Below are 20,877 nucleotides of genomic sequence, written 5' to 3'. Positions count from 1 at the left end.
AAGGAGAATCAGACAAACTGAAGGGCTGCCATTAAGTAGACAGAACAGCCAACTGATTGGCTGGAATTTTCACTCTCTGTCCATTGAGCTCATTGTTGTGTGTACAATGGGACCACTGGCCACTGTGTGACAAAGCACCCACCTCCTCCACATGGAGCAAATCCTATCTATGGCCATCTCCTAACCTGTATATGGCTTTCATACGCCATGGAGCTGTCCAGAATATGTTAGACATAGCAATGGATCTGAGATTATGAGTACAGTAAACCTAGAAACTTCATAAAGTCGTGCAGAAGTAAAGATGCTATTTACATTGAACTGAGCTAAGTTACATACAAAACTCAGTTTAAGCCAAGATTTCTCAACAGCAATACTGACCTTTGGGGCTGGAAAATGTCTTCTTTGTGGGGGATGGTCTTGTGCATTCAGGGTGTTTAGAAGCACACCTGGCCTCTATCCACTAAATGCCAGTTTCACCCCACGCCCACCCCGCCCCCCGACAGCTGTGACAGCCAAAATGTTCCAGACACTACAAAATGCCCTTGCAGGAAAAGGGCACACCCTCCCCAGCTGAGAACCAGTGGCTGAAGCATATGGAAGGAGCAGTGCACTGAGATATCTAAAGCTGGGTTACGATGTATGAAAGTTAAAGCTCTCTGAGAAAGAACAAGGATGAGGAAGATGAAAAAAGTTAGACTTGGTGATGATTATTTACCAAGAACTTCAAATACTCCAGGGAATTTTGAAGAGGTGCTTAAATACATAAATCCGTGTGTCTGGCCCCCAAGGTCCTCCTAGACCAGTGGTCCTGAAAGTGTGGCTCCCTCAGCAGCAGCAGCAGCACCGCCTGGGAACTTCTGAAGACTGCGAATTCTTGAGCCTCACCCAAGATCTACTAAATCAGAAACTCTGGGGGTGGAGCCCAGCACGTTGTGTTCTAACAAGCCCGTGGGGTGACGCTGATGCACCCTGAAGCCTGGGAACCACTGTCCCAGAAAGTTGAGGCTCCCATTGTGGTCTTCACGGAAGCCTCTCTCGTTTCCCCACATCACAGTCCTCCTACCTTTCAGAGACCCAATAAAATGCTGGAATTTTCTTCCAGAGATCTGTCTCAGCCCCTATTTAGAACGCACTGCCGTTCATTTCTAAACTGCACATGCTTTACATGCAAAACTTAGTGACCCGTGGTCTTGCTTGAGGGAACATTCTCTGTTGACTTAAGCTGCTCATTGATAATAAAGCTTTACTCAAAAAAAAATCTCTATATATAGAGTTAATACCTGATGATACATTTTACACATATGATACGTTTATCCAACCAACCGTGTGTCCTCTGTCACAGTCCCACTGTGAGGAGATGCTGGTGGGGGACTGCGGCACAGAGCCTCGGCTTCGTTAACTTCCAATCTATTATTTGCATAACAAGTGACTGTTTTACAAAACTGCAAATTAACAGAATAAAAAAATACTGCACATTGTTCTTGCCAAGATCCCTTATAGTTACTGACACACATCGTCTTCCAGGCCTTCAGTAACAGCGACCCCCCCGGTACAGGTCAACCATCCAACCAGGACCACCTACTTACCCGGGTGCCCCTCTCCTACAGATTCCGAAGTGAACATGAAGGCCCCTTCCTCGCTTAGAGAATGGTCACACAAGCCATCCACCGGTCCATTCATCTCTTCACACTGCTCCACTCAGCTTCTTCAAGGTAACAATTGTAACGCTGGGACTTGGCCTGAGGGTTCTGTCTGTTTGTTTGTTTCCTTCTTTAAACCCAACAGGCTCGTCTCCGCAGAGCCACAGGGCTCACTTCTGCCTAAGTGCCTGCGAGCGCACGTGAGAGTAAAGGTGCGGAGGGATGAGAAGGGAGGGACTGGAGAGGGATGTGTCACTCCCTCCAACTGGCCAGAGCTTGCTCCTGAGTGACTCCTATATATGGAAAAGTGAAAGTGCCTGCATAATCATGTGAGAAAATTGGAGGAGTCCACTTCCTGGGGGGGGGAGGGTCTTCTTACCTTGAGGAATTTCAGCCCTTAGCTCTCATCTCCCAAGCCCTAAGCATGTGGTCAATGTATGGCAAAGAAGGTTGTATAGGTTCTGCATAACTGAAGCTCCTCTGGGACTCTGCTTTAGCTCTGCAGCTCATCTCCTCAGTGCACCAAGGTTAACATCCCACGTTGGAGGTGGGGGTCTGTGGTTACTCAGGGATACAAATAGGAAGCAAAAAACTCCTTCCCAGAGATATGGTTTAGGCTGAGATTACAGCACAGGGTGCCTTTGCTCTTGGGCGCCCTGCCTCCTCGCCCACACCTCGTCTGAATTGGGCTCTTCCCCTTCTTCTACCTTCTCAGGGCAAGAGTATGCACCTATATTCTGAGTCAGCTTGGATGTTACACAACAGATTCATTTAGAGGAAAAGCTTTTGAGCCCACATTTTTCTGCTAATAGAAATCACAGAAACTGTCAACTTCTCTAAGACGCTGGCAATCACATTCACAAGCAAGATGTTAAAAAAGTATCCGGACGGGCTACAGAGAACAATGACTTTTGGAAAAGGATTCTTGAGAGGCAGATTCATTATGGGAAAATCATCAGAGTCCAGTTTCCCAAAGCTTTTTATGATAAATTAAACATCTACATATTGGTCCTATACACTTGATAAACATCCTGCTCACGTGACTCCTGCATTATTTTTGCTTTGACCAGGAAAAGAAGTGGACAGGATTATATCCTGAACCAATTCCTACACTAAATGACAGCATCTTTCACTTCATTCCCTCCCATTCTCAGGTCTAGCTGCATCCTCAGGCCCAAGGAACAATAGGGAATTGAGATCACAGAGAGTGAGAATGGGTGGAGAAACTGGTTCCCACTAGAACGCAATAAAAAGTAATCAACCAAAACCTTGTGCATCAAGCACTGGACTGTGGGAAGCAAAAGGGAGGACACAATTGCCCCAACGAACAGTTCTGGCAACCAAATCCCCTCTGTACTTATGAGCATTTAAAACTTTTTTTTCCAAATCTTGAGTTTTCCAACTGGTCAACAGTGGCAGTACTATCCCTCCAGGGAATTAATACCATATTAAAGCGATGCCCTCTGGGATAAAGTAAGAGATTTTACATATACACATTTAATCAGAGGCATTTAACAAGGAGGGAGCTAGAATGCTCAGTCACAAGACTGCAGAAGGTCCAAAGAGGAAAAGGCCACTGGGAAGGGATGGAAAATGAGGAATCAAACAGGGACTTTAGACAACATAGCCTTGTCCCTGTCAACACACAGGAATCCTCCTGTTTGCACTTAAAATATTTCAACATCACTGTCCTTTTGTAAATTTCTTCTGGGTACACTGGTTTCAAACTTGGAGGCAACATGAGCTAATGTTTAATGTGAACTGTAGACCTAGGTTACCGTAGCATTTACAACTACAGCCATTATGTTCTAAATGTGCTTTAAGAGCAAGATGAAGTTTCAAGTAGTCATGCAGATTCCTAGCGCTAGCAAGAAGCCAGAAAACAAAGCAGCCTAACTGCCCTCTGAATTCCAAAATGAATAACAGCATCATGGGGCGAAGAGGCGTGGGGCAGGGGTGGGGGTGGGGGAGTGGGTGGGGTGGAGGGGACAATGTCCTGTCCGGAGAAGCCACACTTTCAGAAATGTATGCAGGAGGCTTCTGCAGCCTGGACATAAATGCAGAGTGAGGGAAGGATCTGGAAGGCACCTAGTTGAGTATCCATCTTATATGAGTCTCATATGACATCCCTACTAACTACTAGGCCACCGTACGCTCTTTCAGCAAATAAATGTTAACAAGAAGTGCACAAAACACAGTAGTTGGGAGTGCAGGCTTCAGGGCTGGAGTCCTGTTTTGCCTCTAACCCACTATGTACCCTGGGGTAGGCTTCCTACACTCTCTAGGCTGCTGTTTCCTCATCTTTAAAGCAGGTTAAATAATTACCTACCTCAGAGCATTGCTGTCAGAACTACAAGAGATCACATGGGTATGCTGAGTATTGAGCATAGTGCTAGCACACAACAAGGGTTTAATAAAATATTACCTAAGCACCTTCTACGTACATGTACATGATTTTCTTCTGAAAAAATAAAAATAGCTCACCGTATACATGTTATTTGCATCTTGCTTTTCACAATATACTATGGTCCACTTTTTACATCTCAACATATAGGCAGACCTCATTTTTAGCACTTGACTAGTATCTCACAATGAGGATATACCGTAAATTATTTAACCACTCATTCCCCAATGGCTGGATATTTTCAACTTCTCTAATTATTTAGTGTTACCATAATGCTGCGGAGAAGATACTAATCACTGGCATCCTTTTATAAAAAAACAAAATGCAAGGGCCTGGCAATGCTGAACTAGACCAAAGATTTCCCTTTTGTAATAAATTTTACCCAGTTAGAGAAAAGAAATAGCACTTCAACGAAGAGTTAAAACAGCAGCATCAATCTGCCCCCTTCAGATATAATTGGCAGACCTTGGCAATGACATAATTACTTAGAGAGCTGAACCTACAAGAACTACATAGCCCTAATCTGCTATCATAAACTCAAAGCCTCCCTTACGCAAAGACTGTCCCGTTCTCCCTTACGCATGAATTGTCCTAATGTCCCCCGACCCAGCCCCACTGATTACCTAAGTCCAATACGTGTCAAAGGCCCAGAGTTGGTCTCACTTCCATGTAGCAACCTTCAACTCTAAAACTCTGCTGACTAATCTCTGAAGAAACTTGCCTTTGAAAATATCACTTTCCGTTAGATTTACCCCTGAGGAATCTCTAAATGTAAAATATCAAGTGGAAAACCATGTTTCCAATGAACAGTATATGTAAGCCACACTGACCAGTTTCAGGAATAAGCTTAAGGGCACCTTATCCCACGTAACACCATGAGGCAGCAGAACTAGTGGAAAGCAGCTGGCCAATGGTGCCCTTTGCCTGCCCCTGCACTGCCATGTCTGATGGCTATGCCACAGGCAGAAGAAAGGGCAGTTTGATGACCTAAAACTCTGATGCAGAAGTGGAGTGTGCATCCACCTCTTAAACGCTGTTTAAGTGCAAACATTTCTAAACTTTGGTGAGAAACTCCCCTAACTTAAATGGCATAATTACCACATGGAATATTTGTTTCTTTTGCCCTCATTAAACACAAACTTTTATCACATATGTCATCCTGGAACACAAATAACTTACTCATGAAAAAAGGTAAAACTGACTCAACACCACTTATTGAAGAGGCTGTCTTTTCCACATTGTATATTTTTGCCTCCTTTGTCATAGATTAATTGATCATATGTGTGTGGGTTTGTTTCTGAGCTCTCTATTCTGTTCCACTGATCTATGTGTCTATTTTTGTGCCATAACCATACTGTTTTGATTACTATAGCTTTGTAGTATAGTCTGAAGTCAGGGAGCATGACACCTCTAGCTTTGTTCTTTCTTCTCAAGATTGCCTTTGTTATTTGGGGTCTTTTGTGGTTCCATACAAATTTTAGGATTATTTGTTCTAGTTCTGTGAAAAACATTGTAGGTATTTTGATAGGGATTGCATAACACAGCTACATGTAAAAGAATGAAATTAGAACATTTTCTCACATCATATACAAAAATAAACTCAAAATGAACTAAAGACCTAAATGTAAGACTGAAAACCATAAAAATCCTAGAAGAAAACATAGGCAGTACACTCTCTGACATAAGTCTTAACAATATTTTTTTGGATCTGTCTCCTCAGGCAAGGGAAACAAAAGCAAAAATAAACAAATGGAACCTAATTAAATTCAAAAGTTTTTGCACATCAAAGGAAGCTATCAACAAAATGAAAGGACAATCTACTGAATGGGAGAAGATATTTGCAAATGATATGTTTGATAAGGGGTTAATATCCAAAATATATAAAGAGCTCTTATAATTCAATAACCAAAAAACAAACAACCTGATTTAAAAATGGGCAGAAGACCCGAATAGACATTTTTCCAAAGAAGACATACAGATGTCCAACAGGCACTTGAAAAGATGCCTAACACTGCTGATTATTAGAAAAGTGCAAATCAAAACTACAATGAGGTACCACCTCACACCAGTCAGAAAGGTCATCATTAAAAAGTCTACAAATAACAAATGCTGGAGAGGGTGTGGAGAAAAGGGAGCCCTCCTACACTGTTGGTGGGAATGTAAATTGGTACAGCCACTAGGGAAAACAGTATGGAGGTTCCTCAGAAAAAAGAAAGAAAGGAAGAAAAAAAGAAAGAAAACAGAGCTACCATATGATCCAGCAATTCTACTCCTGGGTATGTATCCAAAGAAAACAAAAACACTAATGCAAAAAGATATATGCACCTTAACATTTATAGCAGCATTATTTACAATAGCCAAGATGTGGAAGCAACCTACGTGTCCATCAACAGATGAATAGAAAAGATGTGGGGACTTCCCTGGTGGTGCAGTGGTTAAGAATCCGCCTGCCAATGCAGGGGACACGGGTTCGAGTGCTGGTCTGGGAAGATCCCGGAGCAACTAAGGCCGTGTGCCACAACTACTGAGCCTGTGCTCTAGAGCCCACAAGCCACAACTGCTGAGCCCAAGAGCCACAACTACCGAAGCCCACATGCCTAGAGCCCGTGCTCCACAACAAGAGAAGCCACCACAAGGAGAAGCCTGCACGCCACAATGAAGAGTAGCCCCCACTCGCCACAACTAGAGAAAGCCTGTGCACAGCAACAAAGACCCAAAGCAGCCAAAAATCAGTTAATTAATTAATTAATTAATTTAAAAAAAGAAAAAACGATGTGGGGTGTGTGTGTATATATATTATACACACACACACACACACACACACACATATACACATATATATATACATACACATGCACAATGGAATATTATTCAGCCATAAAGAAGAATGAAACTGCCATTTTCAACAACATGGATGGATCTGGAGCGTATCATCCTTAGTGAAGTAAGTCAGACAGAGAAAGACAAACACTGTATGTTTTCACACATATGTGGAATCTAAAACATAAAACAAATGAATATAACAAAACAGAAACAGACTCATAGATATAGAGAACAAACTAGTCACTACCAGTGGGGAGAAGGGGGGAGGGGCAAGATAGAAGAAGGAGATTAAGAGGTACAAACTACTAGGTATAAAATAAATAAGATACAAGGATGTAATTTATGACACAGGGAATATAGCCAATATTTTATACTAATTTTAAATGGAGCATAATCTATAAAAATATTGAATCACTATGTTGTACAGCTAAAACTAATAACATTGTAAATAATCTATACTTCAATTAAAAAAAAACTGACTCAGACTGTACATTTAAAAATTTTTCGGTAATTTCAGCACTATGTGAGCTTCATCCAGTAAAAAGTCCAAATAAGCACCCCATATATAACAGCTATTCTGAAAAGGAAGAAAGAAATGTGGAGAGACTTCGTGGAAAAAGCAGAACCTGAGCTAGACCCCAAAGGAATTACAGGATTTTAAAAGGCAGCAGAGAGAAAGGGAGGCTCTGGGGGGGCAGGTGGGGAGACTTCACAGCCAAGAAGCCACAGCATTAATTAGAGTTTGTATACTGCTCTGACTCCACCTGAGGGGTGGGGATAACTGGGCAGGGAGGTAGAGGGCTGGGAAGCCAGGGAGGTCAGGAGCTGGGATTCAGAGCAGTAAGTAGCCCTGCAGAGAAGCAAGAAAATGGGAGGTTCCATCTGACAGGAAAAGGCAGCTTCCCAGATGGCATTTGCAGAAGGCATTTCAAGGCAAAAGTGTTGGCCACAGCAGACTGAGGCAAAGGATGACACTTGGGACAAGCAAGAATAGACCAAAAGCCTGGAAAGGAAGAGGTTGGGGAAAGAGATATATGGGGAATAAGAGATTTTTAAAGCTACCATGTATACCAGGGAATCAAGAAGGCCAAGAACATGACCAGAGCCAGACAGATCCTCAGAATAGGCCTGAGAAGACCCTAAGTTCTCACCTGTGGCTGAACTTCAGGGTCCCAAAAACAGGAAGTCAAGGGTAAGGCAGAGTTGTAGATGGCCTAACTAAGCACTGAAGAATTCCCTAACATGGAGGCACTCTGCAAAGACTGGGAGAGTATTTTCTTTTTTTCTAGGATCCAGGTATATAAGGAAACGTTGTCAAAACACTAGCTAACCACTAAGTTAATGGAACACAGACTTCATTGGCCACACACAACAAAAGAATACAAAATAGTTCAGAAAAGTATTAAACAAACAACAGTGACCCACAACAAATGGCAACAGCAAATGCCAGGGAGAAGAGAATCTTATTCCAGAGTTGCCACATTATAATATTCAAAATGTCCATTTTTCAACAAAAAATTACCAGGCATGCAAAGAAACAAAAAAGTATAGCCCATATGCAAGGAGGAAAAAAAAGAAACTAATAGAAACTGTCCCTGAGGAAGCCCATGCATTGCACTTACTAGACTAAGATTTAAAATCAACTGTCATATATTCTCAAAGGTATAAAGGAACCACAGACAAAAAAATTAAAGGAAGCCAGCATGGTGTCTCACCAAACACAGAATATCAATAAAGTGATAAAAATGATAAAAATGAACCAACTAGGAATTTTGAAGCTGAAAAGTATAATAATAGAAATCAAGAATTCATTAAAGAGGTTCAACAGCAGATTCAGGCAGACAAAAGAGTCAGTGAATATAAAGATAGGCCAACTGAGACTGTTCAGTTTGAGAAGCAGAAATAGGAAAGAATAAAGAAAAATGAACAGAGTCAGAGAAGCATGTAGGATACCATCAAGTTTAACAACATATGCATATGGGAATCTCACAGGGATAGGAGAGAGAGAAAAGGGCAGAAAGAATACTTGAAGAAATAATGCCTAAAAAATTCCCAAATTTGGTGAAAGACTCAAATTTACAGATTCAAGATTCTCAACAAAATCTAAGCAGGATAAAATCAAAGAGATCCACACTGACACACATTATAGTCAAACTTCTGAAGGACAGACAGAGAGAGATTCTTGAAAGCAGCAAGAGAGGCATCTCATGACATACAAGGAATCTTCTATAGTATTAACAGCCAATTTCTCTTCAGAAACTGTGGAAGCCAGAAGGCAATGAGATAACATATTTAAAGTATTGAAAGGAAAAATAGAAAACCTGTCAACCAAGAATTCTACATCCAACAAAATTATCCTTCAAAAATGAAGGGGAAATTAAGACATTCAGATAAATAAAAACTGAGGGAGTTTGTCACAGTAGACATGCCCTATATGGAATGCTAAAGGGAGGCTTTTGGGCTGAAATTAAAGGACAGTAGACAGTAACTCAAAGCCACACGAAGAAAGAAAGAACAATGGTACATACACAGGTACACAGGTAAACATAAAAGGTAGTATTATTGGATTTTTCTTTCATAACTCTTTTTGTATTTAAAAGACAAATGTATAAAACAATTATAAATCTTTGTTAATGGACACAGTATGTATAAAGTTGCAATCAGGGACAATAAACATGACAGGGGAGACCAGCTGAGCAGTGTCTCTGTATACTATTGAAACTGTGTTGGTATTAATTCAAACTTGATTGCTATGAATTTAAGATGTTAACTGTAATCCACTAAGGAAAAAATCCAGTAAGGTAAGCACTAAGGAAAAATAAAAACCCTAAAGTATATACAGAAAAAGAAACAGCAAAATGGCTGAAGTCCTTTCTCATCCACAATTATTTTAAATATAAATGAATTAAACTCTACAATTAAAAGGCAGAATGTATTAAAAACAAAACATGATCCAACTATATACTGTTATAAGAGACTCACTTTAGATCCAAATACACAAATAGATTGAAAGTGAAAGGATGGAAAAAGATATTCTACACAAATAGCCAGAAGAGAGCTAGGATGGCTAACCTAATATCAGACAAAATAGAATTTAAGTCAAAAATTGTTACAAAATAATGACTTTATATATTGATAAAAGGATAAATCCATTGAGAAGATACAACCAATATAAACATATACACACCTAACAACAGAGCACCAAAATACATAGAGCAAAAACTGACAGAATTGAAGGTAGAAATAGTTGGAGATTTCAATATTCCATTTTCAATAATGGACAGAATAATTATACAGAAGATCAATAAGGAAACAGAGGACTTGAACAACACTATAGACCAACTAGACCTAACTGATGCATATAGAAAAGTCCCCCTGAAAACAGAATATAGATTCTTCTCAACCGCACATGGAACATTCTCCAGAATAGACCATATATTAGGTGACAAAACTCTCAATAAATTTGAAAAGACTGAATTCATACAAAGTATCTTCTTTGACCACAATGGAATGAAGATAAACATCAGTAACAGGAGGAAAACTAGAAAATTCACAAAAACATGAAAATTAACCTGCACAATCTTGATTCAAAAATGAATCAAAAAGAAATTATAAATGAAATTAGAAAATACATTGATATGAAGGAAAATAAACATTATAAAATTTATGTTATGCAGCAAAAGCAGTGCTCAGAGTGAAATTTATAGCTGTAAATGCTTATATATTTTTTAAAAGATCCCAAACCAATAACTTAATTTTACACCTTAAAAGCCTAGGAAAAAAAGAACATGTTAAACCCAAAGCTAGCAGAGGGATAACATAATAGAAATTAGAACAGAGATAAATGAAATAGACACTAGGAAAAAATAGAATCAACAAAATGAAAAGTTACTTCTTTGAAAAATCAACAAAATTGATAAACATTGAGCTCAATGGACCAAAAGACAACAAAGAGAAGACTGAAATTATTAAAAGCAGAAATAAAGTTGGTGACATTAGTACAGACCTTAAGAAAATAAAAGGGATTATAAGAGTATACATGAACAATTCTAAGTCAATTAGATAACCTAGAAGAAATGCACAAATTTCTAGAAACATATGAACTACAAAAACTGACTCAAAAAGAAATAGAAAATCTGAAAAGAACTATAACAAGTCAAGAGATTGGATCACCAATCAAAAACCTTCCAATAATGAAAAGCCCAGATCCAGATGATTTCACTGGTAAAGTCCCCAAATCCTTAATTAAAGAATAATTAATACTAATCCTCTCAAACTCTTCCAAAAAATAAAAGAGGAGGCAACATTTCCTAACTCATTCTATTTGGCCAGCATTACACTGAAACCAAAGCCAGACAAAGACATCAGAAAAGAACTACAGACCAATACTGTATTTCCTTATGAATATAGATGAAAGAGTCCTCAACAAAATAATAGCAAACAAGTTCCAGCAACATATTAAGAGAATTACACATCATGACCAAAGATGATTTATCCCAGGAATGCAAAGGTGACTAAAATATGAAAATCAGTGTAATACACTATAGTGATAGAATGAAGGGGGAAAAAACACATGATCATCTCATTTGATACAAGAAAAGCATCTGGAAAATCCAACTGTCTTACATGATAAAAACACTAAACAAACTTGGACTAGAAGGAACTTCCTCAACATGATAAACGGCATTTATGGAAAACCTACAGCTCACGTTATACTCAAAGGTGAATAACTGAAAGCTTCCCCCCCACCCCCCAAGATCAGGAACAAGAGAAGGATGCCCATTTCACCACTTCTATTCAACACTGTACTGGAAGTTCTAGCCAGAGCAAATGGGCAGGAAAAAGAAATAAAAGGCACTGAAATTGGAGAGAAAGAACTAAAACTACCTCTATTTGCAGATAACATGATCTTGCATATAGAAAATCCTAAGGAATCCACACAAAAGTAAACTATTAGAGCTTATAAACTAATTCAGCAAAGCTTTGGGGTACATGATCAACACACAAAAATCAGTTGTATTTCTATACATGATCAATGAACAATGTGAAAAGGAAATTAAGAAAACAATTCCAGGGTTTCCCTGGTGGTGCAGTGGTTGAGAATCTGCCTGCCAATGTAGGGGACATGGGTTCGAGCCATGGTCTGGGAAGATCCCACATGCCATGGAGCAACTAAGCCTGTGCACCACAACTACTGAGCCTGTGCTCTAGAGCCCACAAGCCACAACTACTGAAGCCCGTGTGCCACAACTACGAAGCCCATAAGCCTAGAGCCTGTGCTCTGCAACAAGAGAAGCCACCTCACAGAGGGGTGGGATAGGGAGGGTGGGAAGGAGACGCAAGAGGGACAGGATATGGGGATATATGTATACATATAGCTGACTCACTTTTTTATACAGCAGAAACTAACACACCATTGTAAAGCAATTATACTTCAATAAAGATGTTAAAAAAAAAAAAGAGAAGCCACCCCAATGAGAAGCCCACGCACCGCAACAAAGACCCAATGCAGCCAAAAACAAATAAATTAATTAAAAAAAAAAACAATTCCATTTATAATAGCATCAGAAAGAATAAAATAATTAGAAAAATTTAAGGAGGTTCAAGATTTTTACACTGGAAAACTACTAAAAATTGCTGAAATAAATTTTAAAAATCCTAAGTAAATGGAAAGACATCTCATATTCATGGGTTGGAAAACAAACTGTTACGATGGCAATGCTACCCAAAGCAATCTACAGATTCAATGCAATCTCTATCAAAATCCCAGAGGCCTCTTTTGCAGAAATGTAAAAGCTTATCTTAAAATTAATACGGAATTGAAAAGGATCTCAAATAGCCAAAACAATCTTGAAAAAGAAAAATGAGGTCGGAGGACTCACATTTCCCAAATTTCAAAACTTACTACAAAGCTACAGCAATCAAAACAGTATCTGATACTGGCATAAGCAAAATGTTTCCAAAACTAGAAAGCAATACAACATCCCCAAACCTCTGGGCTTTCTTAGGCTGGTTTCTCATACTGAAATAAAAGCAAAATGTTTCATATTAAATGGTGCTGTGAGGTTCTAATTACAAGGTTCAATTGTATTAGGCTTCTTTAAAAAAAAAAGTTGAGTTTTATTATGGTGTAATTTATGGTAACTGTGGGAAATTTTTAGAAAATACAGAAAAGAAAAATAATATAGTACATCCTTCCACTCATAGGTTGATGAGCATAGTTCATACACTGGTATATTTTCTCTTGAAGGAAATATATCCATATATCTATATAGGTATAGTCCCCTGTATGTGTTACTTAGATAAAAATTTGAGAGTTAATTAAACCTGTCGAGTTCTAGTTCCAGACAAGATGGAATAAGCATGATAAGCACACTCCCCCTGTCTCTCCCACTGAATGCAGCTATAACATCTGGACAGAATGCATGGAGTAGCTGTTTGAGGATTCTGAAAAGTAAACAGTAGTAGGCAAATAGGGGAAGAGACCAAAAAGGCAGTGAGGTTCCCTTTTTTTCCCCTTCCTGTATCCTAGACCCAAGGCAGTGCAAAACTCAGAAGTGGGTGCCAGGGCCCACACAGAGAAAGCTCTGGGAGAGGCCCTTTTATTGACTTGATCAAGAGCAGGAACGGGGATTCCTAAGTTTGCAAGAGTGGAGGGAAATCCTTTGGGTTTCTTTTTCTTTTTTCCACTCTCTTGAGCCGCAGCCCCCAGACAATTCCATGGTGACAAAATTGGCAGTGGAGGCCCGCGGACAACTAAAATTCTGAGGGAGGGGAAACTTTCTCTCTGAATGGAGAAGCTGTGATCCCAAGAAAGTGGAACCAATCCCTGTTGTTTTTTCTCTGTGTATCTTCTGCCAATTGGCTTCAGATACAGGCTTAGCCTACAAAGTGTACAGCAGAGTGGGGTAACTGAAACCCAGCGTTCTGGACAAAAGACCAAAAAGGGGAGGCCCAGAGTGGGGAAAAAACTGGAAAGATCACCGAGGGAAGAGCTCAGAAAGAGATCCAATAACACTGTAAGATGCTAATAATAGGGGAAACAGGGTTCAGAATACACAGAAACTCTGTACTAACTTTGCAATAATTCCGTAAATCCAGAAGTGTTCTAGGGACTTCCCTGGTGGCGCAGTGGTTAAAAATCCACCTGCCAATGCAGGGGACACAGGTTCAATCCCTGGCCCGGGGAAGATCCCACATGCCGCGGAGCAACTAAGCCCGTGTGCCACAACTACTGAGCCTGCACTCTAGAGCCCATGAGCCACAACTACTGAGCCCTTGTGCCACAACTACTGAACCCCATGCGCCTAGACCCCATGCTCCACAACAAGAGAAGCCATTGCAATGAGAAGCCTGTGCATGGCAACAGAGAGTAGCCCCCGCTCGCCACAACTAGAGAAAGCCCACGTGCAGCAACGAAGACCCAACACAGATAAAAATAAAATAAATAAATTTATTTTTTTAAAAAGTGTTCTAAAAATTTTTTTAAACTAAATATTTACCTTGGCTCCTTCACTCTTATGTTCATTCACATTACTCACTGAATTATTTACTGAGCACCTACTATGTCATGTCCCAGGCACTAGTCTATTCTCTGGAGATACAAACAGCAAAACAAAACCCAGCACGATTCCTGCCATCAAGGAGTTTGCAGCAGAAAATGAAAAATAATAATAAGTGGTTGCCAAGCCACAGAAAAAAAGTCACCACTTTCAAAATTAAAAATTATCTTCAGGGCTTCCCTGGTGGCGCAGTGGTTGGGAGTCTGCCTGCTAATGCAGGGGACACGGGTTCGCGCCCTGGTCTGGGAAGATCCCACATGCCGTGGAGCAACTAGACCCGTGAGCCACAACTGCTGAGCCTGCACGTCTGGAGCCTGTGCTCCGCAACAAGAGAGGTCGCGATGGTGAGAGGCCCGTGCACCACGATGAAGAGTGGCCCCCGCTTGCCACAACTGGAGAAAGCCCTAGCACAGAAACGAAGACCCAACATAGCAGTCAAGCAATCAATCAATCAATAAATTAAAACTTCAAAAAAAAAAAAATACCTCTACCAGGTGATTAAAAAAAAAAAAATTATCTTCTTGAGTCTTCACTGTAGAAGAAAAATCTATGAGAAGTTAAAAGCCCAGGCTGAAGACCATACAATCTGTCAACTGACAATCAAAGAGCAGGATTTCCAAAGAGGAGTAATAGGCAGTTCTGCAGCCAAATAAGGCAAATCCCTAGCAGGCAGCCTAGCCCCTGGCCTTAGCAGGAACAATTACTTTGAGTCTAGGCTTACACCAGAAGGCCAGGCTAGCTGTTGGCTCTCTGCAAGCCAGACTGTGCTAGGGACAAGACATGGAGAGGAAGCAACATGCCTTCCTGGGTGCAGTCTCAGCAGTGGCAGGAAGGCAGCTGGGCAGCATGACCAGGACAGGCTCCACCTCAGCTACACAGGGATCCACGCATCCACCCTCCTCCCATGCTCACACGCCACACATTCTTTCTTTGCACATGAACTAAACACCTACTGTATATCAGGAATAGGGTAGGCCCTCCACAGTAAGGACAAACATAGATATTCCAGGAGACACTGGGAGAAAATGTTCCAGGCAACGGGAAGAACATTTACCGAGACCCACAAGCTAGAGAGAGTGTGAAGCCTTCATGATTTTTCAAGCGGTTCAGTGACACTGGGGCGTGGGCTGGGCGCTGTCAGAGAGGAGACTAGAGGTGGTGGCAGAGGCCAGATCATGAAGGGCTCTGTGGGTCCTATAAGGAGTTTAGACTTTTTCTTGATGACAAGGGGAAGCCGGTGAAGGGTTTCAAGCAAAAGATGTGCATGGATGGGGCATATGATCAGACGCAGACTTTTACAGAAACCATTTTGCCAGCTGCTGCTATTGTTCTATGGTGACCAGACTAGAGAGGGCTGCCCCGGAGGCAGAGAGATTACATGGCATAGGCGGAAAGCAGAAGTGGGATTTGACACCTCACTGGATGTAGGAAGCAAAAGGGTGGGAGGGTTCAGGGATGACTTCCAAGCGTCTGACCTGGATGAGTGCATGGGATGCCAGAGTAGAGGAGTAACGACAATAAACACAAGCACTGTGTGCTCCCAGGATGAGTCAGACCCTGCCAGGAGGTGAGTGCGTGCTGGCGCTCTGGAGAGGACTGGGTGCTCTCAGGGACCTGTGTCAGTCTCCTACCCTGCAAACGCTAGTGTATCTGCCTTTACGTCATTCCCCAGGTCTTACTCAACAGGTCAGGATGTATTAATTAAATGAGCCTCCAGAAAGTTTAAGCAGTCTTTACAGATATAAAATATGAAAATAACCCCACACCCTGAAAAGGCCATTTCTGTAAGGATTTCTATAAATATGTGATTCTATATTAAAAAAAAGCAATATTCTGAAGGTTCTTGTTATCACGAAGTAAACACTACTCTTTTTTATGTAAGCAAACACACTCGCCAAGGTAAATATCCAACTGAAGTAAAAATGGAGGCAACATGGGTGTGTTTAAATTAGCCAGTAATTTCGGAGGAAAAAGCAGGAAGTTGGGTGGGATGGAAGAGCAGCATATGATTGGCCAGCTGATCTCCCAACTCAGCGTAAACTTGGTGGAGGGAAGGAAGGGGCGGACTACACAAGCCCAATTGTTGTTAGGGAATCACGAATTCAGAGTGCTTCTACGGAGTTCTCTGCTGGGCTAAAAATAGCTTTGCTGTAGAATGACTTAGTATTTTTAAAGTAGAAAAACATTGAGTCAAATCTATGAATCAATTCACAGCAATCAATATGAATGTTAAATATACTATACATGGTTTCAAGGAATTAGCCATCACCTCTCAACTCTAAACTTAGAAGATAGCTAGGATGTATCTAGACATCTGTCAGCTTACCCCTAAAGACTACACGTATGCACATAACTTCCATCTTGAAATAGAATCATCATGGCCGTAGCCAGTCATTATAAATCAGTTTTATTTTAAAAACTGAAGGTTATATATATACACTATTGATACTATGTAGAAAATAGATACCTAATGAGAACCTGCTGTATAGCACAAGGAAAGGTTAAATATATACACTTTTGATATTATGTAGAAAATAGATACCTAATGAGAACCTACTGTATAGCACAAGGAAAGGTTAAATATATACACTATTGATACTATGTAGAAAACAGATAACTAATGAGAACCTACTGTATAGCACAAGGAATTCTACTCAGTGCTCTGTGGTGACCTAAATGGGAAGGAAATCCAAAAAAGAGGGGATATATGTATACGTATAGCTGATTCACTTTGCTGTACAGTAGAAGCTAACACAACATTGTAAAGCAACTATACTCTGATAAAAATTTTAAAAAATAAATTAAAACTGAAGGTTATCCCAATTGACCTTATTACATTTATAAAAATTTAAAATATCATGTCCTTCCCTCTAAGTCAACTCACCATAAACTCATCAACACTGGTGGGAAATCTGGGAAGTGTATGGATTGACAGTGAACTATATGACCTCAGTCCACAATTTACTTAATGGAGTTAAATCGTTGACCTACGGTTTCACAATACAGCCAAAGGGTATGGCAGAGACAGAAGTCGTCACCTTTTTCCCAGAATACAGTTTCTTCACTAAACAAATCCCCATCTCAAACACCCAAACAGGGAGGGTGAACATTTTAGAGGCAAAAATTGTAGAGAAAGAAAATTACAGTCATGAAGTCATCTGGATTTAGTCTTCTCTTGATATTTTGCCCTTCTCTTGTTTACTGTAGAAAATATTTTTATATAAATGAATAGTGTTGTTGAGGTCTAAATATTTTAAATGGCATAAGAAACTAAAATAATTATTTAGGTAATTTAGGCCAAACTGACCCTCCAATACAAAAATAAATAAAATTTGGTCAGAAGTATTTCATGTTTTGAAATGTCTATAAAATTATCTCATTTGGGGGGCTAAAAACAGATTTTAAAAACCTTTGTGAATGCAAACTATTACATTTAGAATGGATAAACAACAAGGTCCTACTGTATAGCACAGGGAACTACATCCAATCTCCCGGGATAAACCATAATGGAAAAGAATATAAAAAAGAATGTAAAGATGTGTATAACTAAGTCACTCTGCTATACAGCAGAGACTGGCACAACACTGTAAATCAACTATACTTCAATTAAAAAAAAAAAAAAAAAACCTGTGTGAAAAAACCCCACAAACCTATGTGGAAGCAGCCTCCCATTCCTACTCTGTCTCTGATGTCTCTGATGCCAATTTTCCATATTAATAAATACATATAGAAAGTCTTGCGGTTTACAAAGCAGCCCTGCAAGTGTCAGCTCAGTCAGCTCTCACAATGACTCAGCAGGGTACTGTCCCCATTTAACAGAGGAGGAAGCCCAGGCCCAGAGAGATTCGGTGATTTATTTTGGGTTACACAACTGGTAAGTCACACCATACTCAAACTCAGTCCTTCCAACTCCAAATATTCTCTCCTTTTCCCACACTGTGCTGCCAGTTAAAAATGCTTCATTTTTTTCCTAATTCAAGATAATAAAAAAGTAATTACCCACAAAGTGTGGTTACTTATTTAGCTGCTGCCAGCTACTGTAATACTTTCTGCTACCAGAGCTCAGGAAAAAAGCCTTTCTCAGCCTCAAATGCAGAAAGCTTGCTATTGAATACTCCAGAATTACACCAAAGGGTCCTTGGACAATGAAGCAAACACATCTCTACTTCCACCGCTCAGTGTGATCTGCTTTTGCTGGCTTCTGAGCCATAAGGATCACTTGTACTGCAGCACCATGTCCAGTGAATCACCAGACACCATAATGGAGCAAGTGACACTGTGCTCAGCCTGGGCTCTGAACCTACAGCATGAACTAAAGGCACTGCAGGCACAGTGCCCACCACCCACCTCCCCCATCATCCCCCACCCAGGCGGCAGCCTCCATCACCTTCCTTAAAACTGCTGCACTGCTGCTCGGCCCTCAAACTCCTCCAGCGACCCATGTGCCTACCAAACACATTTTCTTTCTTCTCCAGTCCGTTCTCCTCCACACACACCTTCTGAGTATAACTTTGGCCTTTGTTATTCAGTGTGGTTCCCTAACGAGCAGCCTCAGCATCACCTGCCCACTTGTGAGAAATGCAGAATGTGGGGCTCCATCCTAGACTCGGAAATTAGAATCAACACTTTAACAGAATCCCCTCTCCCCCATTAATTTATAAGAAATTAAAATTTGAGAAGCACTACCCTAGGAAAAAGGACAAAGCAAGTGAACCTCCTCCTGTCTGGCCTTGGGTACCAGTATTTCAGGCTCTAAGAAGGTGTTATGGCCAAGTTCAAAGCCTCCAGTGACAGCCCACCTGCTCATCTATTCCCACAGTATATCCAATTCAGCTAGGTTTCATGGTTCTGCAGAATAACCTGCTTAATATTTAGCAAAGTAGTCACACTAAAGTATGAATAGCTAATAATGCCTACAAACAGTGGGCTCAGATAGAATGTTACTGAGAGAACACAGTGGTAGCAAGAAAGTTCTAAAGTCAGAGAAATGTGGGTTTGCATCTCTGCTCTCTCAATGATTAGCTGTGCGAGTCTCAGAAGCTTTAAAAACTCTCTGAACTTCCATTTCTGCCTCTGTAAAATAAGGATAATCCCTGCCTTACAAAGGGAGTAGACATACTGCAAAGCATCTTGCATACCATGCCTGGCGCATAGTAAGTGCTCTCTTCCTTTTGAATGAATGAGCCAGTAACATCAGAGAAAACTGAATTTCAAAATCATGTTGATGCAAATAAATATCTAGTTGGTGCTGCTCCGGCCAGTGTAGCCACACAGGGGACATTCTGGAGTAGGCAAGCATTTCTTGTGACATGGAAAATCGCATCAGCCAACTGCCACCAGCCTGGAAGTCACACACCACACCCCTCCTACCTGGTAACTTCTCCTACACTAACTTATACTTTGGAGTCCTCTGATTCCAAAGCTCTTCTCCCTTTCTCCTTGGAAAAACTGTTTAATCATCAAATAAAATGGCCAAAAGTATTAGCAGTGGTGGAAGTAGTAAGTTTAAACGGCAATAAGCTCATTTTTAGCACTTAAAATATCATTTCAGCAATATCATCAATGGACAAGTTACAAACTAGAATTGTTTTTATTATTCAGTATAACTGGTAAAATCATGCTTTAACCTGATTTTTTTTTTGCCACACCGTGCAGCATGTGGGGTCCCAGTTCCCCAACCAGGGATCAAATCCACGTCCCTGCATTGGAAGCACAGAGTCTTAACCACTGGACCTCCAGGGAAGTCCCTAGCCTGATTTTTAAATTGTCGGTTTGATTACTGATTATACTTGAAGGAAATTAATTTGAAAAAATCTAAGTTAAAATACATGGAAATAATTTTTAAAGATAATCCTTAAATCAGACTGGGCATCTTATAAGTTTTTCAGAATTAATAATGCTTCATTAATTTGTTAAACAAAAGACCAAAAAAAGCACAAAACATGAATGGAAAAAAAGGTACAGTTAACTAAAATAAAACAACATTTCTGCCTAACAATAAACACCATAAACCAAGTTAAAAGGCAACCCATCAACTGAGAGATTTCCCAACACATACAACCAACAAAGAAAATCAATAAGAAAAAGACAAATAAATCAATAACAAACATAAGCAAACAATATGAACAAGCAACTCCCAGAAGAGCAAACCCATTGTGCAATAAACATGAAAAGATCTGTAACCTCATTAATCATCAGGGAAAATGCAAATTCTCCAGCCCCAGCCCAGACTTAACTGCCTTACTGGGGGTGCATTCTAAAAAGTCCTCCAGAAGGTTCTGATGCATGCTCGAGTTTCAGAACCACTGCCCCAGAGAAGCTCTCACACATTTCGTCCTTACCTGTTTCAACAGGACATTGTGTCAGAATACCAGGGATGTGGTCCGTGATACATTCTCTGGGAAGGTGGTCTGACAGACAGACCTTGGTTTACCAGGACAGCATGTCA

The 20,877-nt window shown here is 40.4% G+C and overlaps 2 protein-coding genes across 2 annotated transcripts in view; both read right to left on the bottom strand.

Annotated features, from left to right (window-relative positions):
* MAT1A (methionine adenosyltransferase 1A) overlaps nt 1-1,910 on the bottom strand; it is a 17,484-nt gene extending 15,574 nt beyond the window's left edge. Inside the window, exon 1 of the mRNA XM_082425723.1 lies at nt 1,587-1,910. Coding sequence (XP_082281849.1) covers nt 1,587-1,680 — 94 coding nt within the window. The 5' untranslated portion in view covers nt 1,681-1,910. The remainder of the gene's footprint in view (nt 1-1,586) is intronic.
* The window catches only part of DYDC1 (DPY30 domain containing 1), a 64,591-nt gene continuing 45,440 nt past the window's right edge, over nt 1,727-20,877 (bottom strand). The window contains exon 7 of the mRNA XM_082425778.1: nt 1,727-20,877. Coding sequence (XP_082281904.1) covers nt 20,875-20,877 — 3 coding nt within the window. The 3' untranslated portion in view covers nt 1,727-20,874.

This window comes from Balaenoptera physalus (genome assembly GCF_965194825.1).
Source record: "Balaenoptera physalus genome assembly, chromosome: 14".
Lineage (NCBI taxonomy): Eukaryota > Metazoa > Chordata > Mammalia > Artiodactyla > Balaenopteridae > Balaenoptera > Balaenoptera physalus.
This window is presented reverse-complemented; position numbering and strand designations above follow the sequence as displayed.